This window comes from Apium graveolens, chromosome 1, assembly GCF_009905375.1.
Source record: "Apium graveolens cultivar Ventura chromosome 1, ASM990537v1, whole genome shotgun sequence".
Taxonomy (NCBI): Eukaryota; Viridiplantae; Streptophyta; class Magnoliopsida; order Apiales; family Apiaceae; genus Apium; species Apium graveolens.
In genome coordinates this window covers 109,848,232-109,860,559 of record NC_133647.1, presented here as the reverse complement: position 1 = coordinate 109,860,559, position 12,328 = coordinate 109,848,232, and the positions used below count along the sequence as shown (strand labels likewise).

The 12,328-nt window shown below is 36.2% G+C and overlaps 1 protein-coding gene across 8 annotated transcripts; it reads left to right on the top strand.

The window, feature by feature from the left end:
* Positions 1-344: 344 nt before the first annotated feature.
* On the top strand, positions 345-4,314 carry LOC141665676 (putative alpha-mannosidase At5g13980). Of its 8 annotated transcripts, XM_074471682.1 has the most exons (10): positions 357-802; positions 873-928; positions 1,018-1,144; positions 1,242-1,305; positions 1,620-1,732; positions 2,166-2,249; positions 2,335-2,406; positions 2,762-2,875; positions 3,230-3,288; positions 3,392-3,585. In XM_074471682.1, exons 5-9 carry the CDS (start codon positions 1,622-1,624, stop codon positions 3,272-3,274), a joined length of 426 nt encoding a protein of 141 aa, XP_074327783.1. In that variant the 5' UTR covers positions 357-802; positions 873-928; positions 1,018-1,144; positions 1,242-1,305; positions 1,620-1,621; the 3' UTR covers positions 3,275-3,288; positions 3,392-3,585. The 8 variants fall into 8 exon arrangements, with proteins under 8 accessions (XP_074327779.1, XP_074327788.1, XP_074327766.1 ...); XM_074471665.1 differs by lacking the exons at positions 3,230-3,288; positions 3,392-3,585 and adding an exon at positions 3,687-4,314 and having other exon boundaries at positions 350-802; positions 1,576-1,732; XM_074471661.1 differs by lacking the exons at positions 3,230-3,288; positions 3,392-3,585 and adding an exon at positions 3,687-4,314 and having other exon boundaries at positions 354-802.
* The last annotated feature ends 8,014 nt before the right edge of the window (positions 4,315-12,328 follow it).

Here is a 12,328-nt window from a genome sequence, read left to right as displayed (position 1 = left end):
TTAAAAGAGTTTTTAACATCGATTTGTAATTAAGCGATGTTTATAAGGATTTTGACATTGGTTTCGTCTAACAACCGTTATCTATGTTCAAATATTAGAAATGTCAAATAAATGTTTTTAACTTTGACATCGGTTGTTTTTAAAAATCATTGTCTATAACCGATTCCAAAAAATAAAATTTAAGTTATCATTTTCCCCCATTTCAGTATACAATTTCCCCCCCTTTAACTAAAAATTTTTCCCCTTCAACTCATTTTTCATTTCCCCCCTTTTAGAATATCTCCCCCTTTGCCCCCTTTACTCATACCCGACTCTCTCTCTCTCATCTCAAATCTACCATTGCAGTTTCTCTCACAACCTCAACTCAATCATAAACACCATGACTGTTTCTCTCAAGCCTCGACTTCATCTCCCTCATCTCACATCTCTTTCTCTCCTCCCTCCCTCCCATAAACCCTCTAATTAAGCTCCAAATCGAGCTCTCTCTTCACTTTTTTCTCTGTATTATCTCTTACCAACTATTTCTCTTTTTTCTTTCATCTCTCTCAGCGTCCTACTCTCCCTCTCCCATCTCCCTATCAACACATCTCAAACCCTAATTTACCCCATTCTAACAATTTAGTACTCACAGTTTCACAAATTCAAAACAATAACCCTAATTAAACACGAGCCCAACTCAAAATTGGTTCCATTCATGCTAATTATCTTGAAATAATTTTTTTGGTTCGATTTATATGAAATTCATTGGTGGAAGGTTCGATTTGGGCCTTGGTGAAAGCGATTGAGGATATTTTGATGAAAGGTATCAATTTTCTCAAGTTTTTGGGTTTTTAGAGTATTAATCTTTCATTCTTTTAATATATATCTTTCAGGTCTCATCTCCAGCATCCAAACTATTAGCTAATGTTCGAGATGCAAATCAGGGATGGTATCAGATCAGAGTGCTCTTTTTGTTTTGGTTTTTCTAGTCCTTTTATCAATTTTACAGTCTATCCCCTTATCTTTATATGTTAACAGGAGTGACGGGAATAGTATGGGATGTTCTATGGATGTTAGCTCCCTGCCCCTAACAAATGAGAAAAGTGAGGGTACTATTGCTTTGATAAAATCAGGCGGTGAGAAGGTCAAGACAACCCCTATTTTGGTATGCTTATCATTTACTAAGTAGAGCTTATTGTTTATTTAAGTATGCTTTAGAATTCAGACTAGTGTTATTCATCATCTGCACTTTTTTGCTCTAGGACCACTTTAACACCACTGCATTTTGGTGGGCTTTAAATTGCAAAAAGATGGATGACTTATGAGGTATAACAAATAGGACATTTTGGTTTTTAGCATTGACAATAGTTGTCTTTCTCATGAATCCATGATATTTAGCCTTATTGATTGTTGCTTAATTTTTTTGCCACTAGAATGTGTCGTACTAATTTTTATTATACGCTTCTCCTAATTAATTTTTATAAACTTATTGTGATTTTTTCATATCAAAACTGTTAAGTTAGATGCATGAAGTTATCTTGCAAGTATGACATGCATCAGTACGTGTTGCATACTTCTTGATTTTTCTTGCAATAGTTAATATTCATTAAGATGCATATTGGTCTGTTTCTCGTGACAAGGCATGGAGATGTATCCTCGCATTGGCAAAAACTTTGATATTAGAGCTTTTACCAACTGTAGATTTGGGATGATGTCTTGGGAGGTTCTTGCTTTTACGTATTGCATAAAACAGGTGTGTTCTAGAAGGCGATTCCAACTTCTAAAAATATCTGTAGCACAATATATATGAGACCTTACATGCAAAAGCATGTTAATTCTATATACATATGATTAGTTATGCACCACCTAAGCATCTTACTATCTTTACTCACATGATAAACCTGATAATTACCGTCCTATAAAAGTTACAATTCTTGGGAGTGTATATATACTCGTATAAGCTCCTAGATTTTTTTGTCAATCTCATGCAAGGGAATAACTGTCCATAGTTAGTCTCTAAAAATTCTAGTAGCTAGATCTTTTTCAGTTAGTAACAAGATTGAGTAAGATCTCTTTCCAGAGAAAAAATGCTTTGTATCCAGAGATTGTTAAAACTAAGGACTCAGAAGTTATAAGGAATACTATCATTGTGTTGAATACTTCTGATCTATTTTTTTTTCTTTTAGATCTTTGCAGGTGCATTTCTTGAAAATTACGAACCCCCAAGCGGTTTTTACTTCGAAGTCGATGATGATTCTCCCGTAGTCCAGGTAAATTCTTTGGAGACAGAATTTTCATAGGCTTTTAAGTTTTGCTTGAATTTTTAAGGATGTAACAACTACTTTTAAATTGAAGGAAAACATGGGTTTGTTTGACTACAACTTCCAAGATTGTGTTAATGGGTTTATAGCTGCTGCCTTAGCACAGGTAACCTGAGTCTAATTACTTGACTCTCTGCACACCAAATATGTGAACGCTTCCTATTTACATATTTACATATGGATGCTAGGTATATTCTTTAACAATCTACCTTGAGAAAATGACAACAGTTGTGAAATTATTAGTACTAAACACACAAATATATAAAGAAATAACATATAAAGTATGATCATGGAAACTGACCGCCTAATCTGAAATTTAAATAGCATATATTTGGCAACATATAGTTCTAAGACCTTAGCATCCAAAGACACCATGTGAAATTCAGGTTGATTTCTATCTTTTTTAACTATAAATCTAGTGATGCTAGCAGATTCAAATTCTTTTTGCTTCTCTATATCAGGCTAACATTACTGGGACAAATCATATCATGTGGACCATGGGGACAGACTTCGAGTATCAGTATGCTCAGACGTGGTTCTGGAACATGGACAAGCTTATTCATTATGTCAATCAAGTTAGTTATTATCCAGAAAATATCATAGTTCCTTTGGAGTTGAAGTTGTTTGATTTTGTGATCTCTGTATTCGCTGTCTTTAGTGATTAAATGGTTGTCTAGGCAGTTGGCACAGTATGTTGATGATAGTTTCTAAAATATTGGCCTCTCAATGCTCTATATTCAATACCATCCTTCTACACTGATGCCAAATATGCTGTAAATGCATTGTGGCCGCTCAAAATAGATGACTTCTTCCCGTGAGTATAAAATTAAAATGAGATGGTATTGTAGTTATAAAATACATGCTTAACTGGTTTTTTAATATACGCTTGCGTGCACACACACATACTCACTACTTCATACCATCATCAGATATGCAGATCGTGTAAATGCCTACTAGATCGTGTAAATTCTTAAGTGGGTACTATCTGGTAGGTGTGCAATTTTATTAGTGATTTGATTATTTGATAAGTGCATTGCTTTCCTCTAGTTACATAAAATTTTAAGTAAAATTTATTAAAAATTAATTAATAGGCAGCAAGGCGGTTATAACATTTTAAGGGAAGAAGTCAAGCAGGCCCTACAACTGACAGTTTGGCTGATACTTTGGCAATTGCGCAACATCATGATGCAGTTAGTGGTACTTCGCAGCAACATGTGGCTAATGATTATACAAAGAGGCTATCCACAGGATACAAATAAATGAGCATTTAACTAAATTACAAAGAGGCGAGCATTTAACTAAATATCTAGATTGTTAGACATGTAGTTGGGTCGCTGCCTGTTTTACTTACAAGCTATGGTCAACATTAATTCAGATTTTTTGCAGCCTGAACATGTCACTGCACTAGCTGGTATGGCAGAATCAACATCAACCTCTTCACGTGGAAGTCCACCAACCAAGTTTCGGCAGGAAAATGATTGTGATATATTACTTGTGCATTTTGGAATGCTTTAAGATTGAATTTTTAACATATAAACATGTATGGCCTGAAGATCCAGAAAGGAGTCCGCATGTATAGTTCTGAGGTTCTTATAGAAATTATGATTTAGTTCACTTGCATCTATCTGAGTCCTTAAATTTAACAATCTCTGGATACAAAGCAATTTCTGAAAATCTTTGGGCACAAAGCAATTTTAGCAAGCTGCACAGATAGATCCCCAGAGTTTTGAGGTCTCAAATTCGCTGAATAATGTCAGGTTAGTGGCAAGAGCTTGTACTTGTTGAGAATGCTAGGAGGCCCATATATTTTACAGCGATCCAACCAAATCCAATTGAATTGCATAACTTGCAAGTTGTAGAGATATTTAGAATGTTGGATGTAATAACTAGCGAATTTGGGTTTTATTGTTTTTGGGTGGGATGTTTATTCTAGACTTGTAATATATGTCAGAATTGAGTTTGTTGGATTGGATGTTAAAAAATTTGGTATCAATGTATCTTTATGTTTTTGTTCGATGTTTTTGTATGTTTTTTGTTGGGATGTTGCATTGTTTTTTTTTGTTGTAAATGCAATTGGTTCCCTGTGGCTGTAAATAGTTCCAGGATGGCATGCAATTTACAAAATACTAACATCACAATGGTTAATTTAAATCGATGTAAAAAATGTATAAAATACATCGGGTAAAACAATATTAAACGAAAAAGAACTAAAAACCGATGTGAAATGGTCATTTGACATCGGTTCTGAAAAGAAACTCAATGTATTTTAAGCGAAATAGATGTTAAACAAAAGGATTTAACATCGGTTTTATAAAAAACACCCATGTATTCTCCTACATTTCACATCGGGGGGCTAATTTAACTGATGTCTGATCAACCATTTCACATCGGGCAACTAATCAAACCGATGTCTGACTCTCAATTTTGACATCGGTTTGTTTGGAAGAATTTTAATAACCGACTTTTATAGCTTGTAGGTTTCATGTTTTAATGGATAAATACCTCATAATATATTCATATTCACCTAGAAATACTATAGTCTAAGCTGAAATTTGTGGCAAAGACATCATATTTAATATTAAAACCGATGTATAGCAGTGTAATAGACATCGGCTGTTAACCGATGTTAAAGGCTGATGACATTTAACATCACACGCGAAGACATCAGTTCAGATTTTTTTTAACATCGGTTCTGAACCGATGTCTGATGCCATATTTCTAGTAGTGTACTGTCCTTATCTGATCGTCCTTCAGCACTTAAGTTCTGATATATAACTTCTGATGATTATCTCCTGATAATATAAGTACTGATATCCTTAAGTCCTGACTTCCAGTATAAGTACTGATCAACGGTTAAGTACTGATTTGTCCTGTTAAGTAAGATCTGAAATCTAAACATAAATTATATTAGCCATGACATTATCAAATATATCTAACACCATTAATACTGGCATTTATACCTCCAGTAGCGACGTCAACAATAATAAATGTTCCTGCTTGTACTTCTTGTCTGTAACTTTCATCAACTCCCCAGTTCCAACCCTTTCCTTCCTCAAAGACAATATCACGAGTAACATGAACGCTCTTGTGAACAGGGTCATATACTCGATAAACTTTAGTCCCAGGCTCTTTACCCAAGTTAATCACAGGTTTACTTCGATCTCCCAACTTTTTCACATGAACTGCAGGAAGCTTCATGTGCACCAAACAACCAAAGACCTTGACATGCCCAATATTTAGTTTTTCTCCACACCAAGCCTCGTAAGGCGTTACACCTGTCACAGCCCTTGTGGGGATCCTGTTCAATATATAAACTGAATGTCGAATGGCCTCTCCCCATAGCATTGAAGGTAGCTGTTTCTCTTTTAAAAAACTCCTTGCCATTTCGACCACCGTACGATTTCTTCTCTCGACTACACCGTTCTGCTGAGGAGAATAGGGTACGGTGAATTGTCTTATGATTCCAGCTTCTTCACAGTAGGAATTGAAGGCCTTGGACGTGAACTCTCCACCCCGATCAGTTCTAAAAATTTTGACCTTCCTTTCAGAATTCTTTTCGACCTGGGCCTGAATTTTTTTAAATGTCTCAAAAGCTTCATCTTTACTCTTCAACATGTATACCCACATGACCCTGCTAAAATCATCCACCAACAACAAGAAATATTTATTCCCAGCAGGTGTCGTGGGGTTGATAGGCCCGCAAATATCCCCATGTACGAGCTCTAAATCTTTCTTGGCAGTATAGCACGACTGACTCGGAAACGATTTTCGAGTCTGTTTCGCCATTAGACAACCTGAGCACACCTCCTGCTGAATTTTGATATCTGGCATTCCCTGTACCATCTTCCCTTCTAACATCAAATTCATGGCTTTAAAATTCACATGCCCGAGGCGAGTATGCCATAACCACGAGATGTCATCAGCTTTCGTCAAACCGCATTCAGTACTTTCGATGTTGATAATTAGTTTGTACAGCCTATTCATGGAACGTTTCACCTTCATGACTAACTTTCCTCCATTCTCATGGACCCACAAAAAATCCCCATGCATCATAACTTTATTCCCTTCTTCGGATAATTGACCAAAACTAATAATATTGTTACAAAGAGTAGGAATATAGTATACCTCGTGCAACATTTTGTCTTCTCCATTCTTGTATTTCAACATAATTTTTCCCTTTCCCTTTATGTGCACCGTTGAGCCATCCACAAACCTGACCAAACTAGTAACACTTTCATCAATTTCCTTGAACTTCGATAGTTGCCCGGTCATGTGATTACTAGCCCCGTTATCTAGGTACCACATGTTGGAATTTCCTTGCACCCTTTTCGCTGTCTTGTCGAGCTTTGGCAACACCTTTTCTTCATTGATCAACATGACTTCACCTTTTTCTTCTGCACTTTCAGTTAGGAGAAGTGCTGGTTTATCTCTCGCATCTTGGTTTCTTACAATCTGCAATATAATATCCGTAGCCTTGGCAGTTGTAACACCTTACTCTGCTTTTATCACGAGCCCCTCGCACAAAATCTTTTCCAGCCTTCCCCCTTTTGTAGATCGTTTTAGCCACTCCTCTCTCGTGAGAAGCAATTTCCCTTCTTCTTTTTCTCTCTTTTGCCACTCTTCGTCTGTAAGTAGCAGTTGCCCTCCACTCATGTCACCTGGCCCTTTGATCCTTTCTTCATACGCCTTCAAAGAACCAATTGTTTCTTCAACACTCATGGTCTCTAAATTCCCAAATTGCTCGATCGTTGAAGCAATTTGCAAGAACTTTGCAGGCACCGCCCTCAACAATTTTTTCACAACGTATGCCTCTTGAATCTCTTCTCCCAAGGCTCGAATGTTGGTCACCAGTGCATTGAGTTTCATGTAGAAGTCGTCAAGAGGTTCCGACTCTTTCATCACCAATGATTCAAATTCAGCCTTTAGTATTTGAACCTTGGCCTGTTTCAGACGATCCGGTCCCAAGAACATAGTTTTTATTGCCTCCCAGGCTTCCTTCGCATTCTTCTTCTCAGCAATTGACAAGAGTATGTCCTTCGGTATACTCTGATAAATAGCAGCCAAAGCCGTCTTATCCGTCTTGTCCTCGATTTCTTCCTTAGAATTTCCAGGTTCTACTGCAACCCAAATCCCGTGAGCTTGCATATTCACTCTCATCTTCATGGCCCATGCCGTATAATTTCCCTTGTTCAGCATAGGGTAACTCAACCCAATTGTTCCATCTTTAGATTTACTTGTTTCCATCGCTACTCTCTTTGGCATGTATTTTGGCATCCACCACCGTTACTTGCTCTGATACCAGAATGTAGTTCACGAGTGTAGATTACTTGTTTATATATATAGAGTGTTAGATTATGAAACTATAAAACAAAGTCTGCAGCGTTGAACTCCTTATCTTTATTACTAAAACAATACAGAAAACAAATACCTGTTTGTAAACCAGGTAATGACCTACAAAATAGGAAACTAACTTCTTAACATAACTCCACTACTGACCATTTATTCTACTACTTCCTAAAACATCTCAACTAGCTGAAAGACCAAGTCCCAACATACAACTCGATAAATAAACACCTAAACAAAAATATTATTTAATCAAACAAGTTAAAAATAAAAACCAACATATCATGTGTGTATGTATAGGTTTCAGACTAATAATTTGGTTTTCAATTTTTTTCATTTATATTTCTAGGGTTTGTTTAGATAGGACTATTTGGAGATGTAATTTATCATTTTTCCTAGGTGTTGCTTGCCTATGATTTCAGGTGTGATTTGCTAATCTTCGCGGTAGATCCATCTGGTGGTTCTTTTATCGCTTACTAGGTAGGTGTGAGTGTCTCTTGTGATTATGTGTATGGATGAGTGTGAGTTCTATGCAAGTCGCTACATAGAGATGGCGGAATAGAACTCTTAAGGGTTACGAGGCCTACATTGATGGATGATAGGCGCAGCCGCGCAGGTGGCTTGATACCATTTTCATAACTATGTGTCTATGGTTGATAGCGACCATTATTTACTGTTTTAGACATCAGAGGGGTTGTCCGCTTGCTCAAATATCTCCGAACACGATATAGACTAGTCTTTGGTATATCACTGCTAGCAAAAAAAATATGGCAGGGCTATTGCGTGTTAAACTTGTTGGGCCTGTGAAGACAAAGATTCTGAAGTCGCGCTTGATCGATGAAGAAGATGTGCAGTTCGGTACGTTAAATGAAGGGAGACATTGGTTTATGTTGGTGGCTTGTTTGCTCCTTCTATTAAGGAGAATGCCGGTGCTAGTGGTAGGATGGCAAGGAGGAAGAGGCTGAGAGTAATTAATTAGGAAAGTGATGATAGAAGTGAAAATAAAGAGAATAATAAGAATTTTAATGATTCAAAGAGTTACAATGACAGTGAGGCCAACGGTAGTGATCACGCCGGAGACAGGGCTAAGATTGTTGGTGGTAGGAAGAATATTCATGTGCTGATGGAGACAGATGTCCCAGATAAGGGTGGTGAGGTAGTGGAGGAGAATTTTTTCTGGTGTGGATGGATGCATAGTTAAAAATTTTGTGGATGTGGGAGGTGAGGAGGAAGAGGGATCTTATAGCTTGGAGGAAGATGAAATCCCTCCTAAAGGTGTTCAAGAGGGGCCCTGGGTCTTTTACTGTCGATTATATTACCCTTGATGAATAAGAAGTTGAATAAGTATAATTGGCCGAAGATGACACATTATTTACAGAGATGTCATCCTAAGTTAAATTATAGATCACTTGTGTGGGCATGCTTGTACCCCTTCTACTTTCTAAATTGCCTTTTTTATTGTTTACTTGCAGATGGAGTGTTAGGATACTGCCCCATGTGCCAAAGGCTAAGTTTTATGATAGGAGAATAAAACTTTGTGAAGTGAGCTTGCTTACCAAGAGCAATTTAAATGGAACATTCTTGAGCCATTGAGGAGTGTAGAGGATGATAACAAAAAGTATTTTGAAGAGAGATATCATTTATTGGATGAATTGAATATTGTGAAGCAGAAAAGGGATTACCTGGTCATTGGGGTAGAAATGGCGGCAGTTGAGGCCGAACATGTGTGGAAGATAGGCGAAGAGATGCAGCCAAAATTATAGCTGATCAAGAGTTGGTTGGCAGAGTTGCTGATTTAGTGCACTCATGGAAGGAAAGTCAAAAATGTAAAAAAATTGATGGTTTGGTTAAGACGTTAGAAAACAAACATGTATTTGAGAGGCGCGATGTGCAAGGCGCTTCATGAGAGAGTGAAGAGGAAGTTAAGAGAAGCTAGAAAGATGAAGAAAGAGGCCAAATTGAAAAAAAATAACAACGTAAAATTGAAGGAGAAGCTTGTCATTTCTATTAGCGGTGGTGTGGCTCTAAGTGCGATTGTCGATGATGATGTTGGGGGCAGAGATGGTAGTATTTCTGCTAGTAGGGGAATAGATACTAAGAAGAGATTGAGGATGTTGCTGAAGATTTTGAAGCTGGTGGCGGTGATGTGGTTTTTGCGGATCTTAATGTTATGGCTGTTGGTGATGAGAAGGAGGGTGCCCAAGGTGGTAAAATTGGCAAAGATGTCAATATGGAAAGCGTTACTGATGATGTTGACAAGATGGGGGATGCCCAGGATGGTGAGCTTAGTGAGGGTGCCGATGTTAAAGATGTGTTAGAGGTGGATGGGGTTCCTATTACGGCTAACAGAGAGAGTTTAAAGATGGTGGAGGATACTAGGGAAAAGTAGGTAGAGGTAGCAATTGGTATAGATGCCCATGTTCAACCAATTATTGATGTTGGAGGATGCGAGACAGACGCTGCTGTGGATGATGTTGCTCAGGAGTCGGAGGAGGAGTTTAAGGAGTAGTAATGTCCTAGGTTTAAATTTTCAATGTAATTATTTTATGTTTATATATAACCAGTCATCAAGTGTACGGTTGTGAATGCATAAACCGTAGTCATGTTATTCAACTTGTAATTGAGGCTGCATATTAAATATTAATCTTTTTCTTTTAAAAGTAGATTATCCTCCTCTTCTTTTTTTTTTGTTTTATTTTGATGGCATGATGCTTAATTTTTGATGAGCTACGTCTATTTGTTTAAATCCGATAGAAGTATTACGTTATCCTCCTAAGGACAGTGACACCCATTTGCTTTAATATGATATATTGTTTTGTTTTGCTTATGGAGTGAGGGACACCCCTTTACTTCAATGTGATAGAAATATATGCTTTATTTTTCTTATGGAGCGAGCGACACCCATTTTCTTTAATGTGATAGAAATATTTGCTTAATTTTTCTTTTTGGGCGAGCTACACCCTTTTGTTTTTTTTGTGATATAAATATTTTCTTTATTTTTCTTGTGGGGGGAGCAACACCTCTTAGTTTTTTACTTTAATACGATAGAAATATTTGCTTTAATTTGCTCATGGGGCCAGCGACATCCCTTTGCTATAATGTGATAGAAATATTTGCTTTATATTGCTTATGGAGCGAGCGACACCCAATGTGAGCGATATTTGTTTATTTTTCTACTCAAAAAGGAATTGGGAGAATTATTTTTCCAATAATTTAAGGTCGCCTATCTTCGTCACTAGTGGGAGTGGGCGACCTTTTAGGAAATTACATAAGCTAGCTTGCAATATACTACTGGTAATAGATTCTTAGTTTTTTTATGCGAAGTGTTGTGATCCTCTGTCCCTCCATTCTATCTAATTTATATGAGCCCGGGAAATGTACTGTCGTGATTTTGAATGGACCTTCTTAGTAAGGCAAGAGTTTTTATGTGTGGCGGGGGTTTAACGCTTCTGTTGCCCTATTAATGAAATATCAGACTACGAAGCTTTGGATCCTGGTTTTCTTGCCAAAGAATTGCCTTTATTTTTGCCTTGTACTTCTCCATTCGTTAGATTCGTATTTATTTACAAGATAATATAAATTAGCGTAATAAATTTATTTAATCTATGTGTATTAAGCTTTGTAAACTCCTATTTTTTATAAGTAGAATATTTTTTTAAAACTTTGTAAGATGAAACCCATACTAATTGTTTAAAAAAAATTAAAACTATATTGGCCCATAGTTTTCAACCCATGATAATGGGACGTGAAAAATAGAGGTAATTTTGATACTTCATACTGTATAAGAATGTATGAAAAACCCTAATGTAAGCGCCACTTTATAAATAAGATGAACTTCAAATGGCGAGTAGAACAATATTTTGTTATGGTCAGGTTCAACATTGCTTAAAATTTATCGGTGGAAGATGGATAATATTTGGGTGTTACCATGAATTGATGTTATTAAACAAGGTCAAGGTAATAGTTTTTATTTATTTTCTTCTTCATTTTCCTTTCTACTAGTGTTATGGCCTAAACTAACCTTAAAATTTAAAAAACCACAAAAAGTATGTCATTTTTCTTGTATATATGTATGTAGGTTGATGGGAATATGAAGATGACTTCTCTTACATGACATTCAAGGTGTTGAAGCATGGTTTTCACGATAACATGTGCACATAAAAATATATTTTATATTATAATATTTAATTTTTTTAATCTTTATAAATTTTTGAACACTTGATAATGTAAATCATATATTTAAAGGATAATTTATAGATATAAAATCCTCGCCTCACCTCCTACGAAGCACACCACTAGTAATTCATTTTCATATTCGTTGATTTACATTACTAAATTTATTATATGATTGTACCTGACATTATTTGGTATGCATTGGTAGGAATTATATTATAGTATTCTCGATATTTGGTGTAAGTTTCACAAACAATGAAGAAAATACTGCAAATCCCTTGTATTCCTTCTCTTCATGCATCCACTGTGTAAGATTTTTATGTTCTTTGTTAACTTTTACTATGCATGTATATATAGTAAATCCATAAATTGCAAATGGATCTACACAGTTAGTTTATTTTTAATGTATATATGAAAAATTATAAAAAAATAATTTGATGAATCGTGCTAGAATAATGATGAGATTATTCGATCTTATACTAAGAAATTTGAGTGTGTAGTGGAAGGCGACG

Coding starts and splice junctions, on each gene's coding strand:
- LOC141665676 (XM_074471665.1), top strand. CDS start 1,622: ATGGAGATGTATCCTCGCATTGGCAAAAACTTTGATATTAGAGCTTTT. Junction 2,250..2,334: donor ATGATTCTCCCGTAGTCCAG/GTAAATTCTTTG, acceptor TTTAAATTGAAG/GAAAACATGGGTTTGTTTGA. Junction 2,876..3,686: donor TTATTCATTATGTCAATCAA/GTTAGTTATTAT, acceptor GATTTTTTGCAG/CCTGAACATGTCACTGCACT.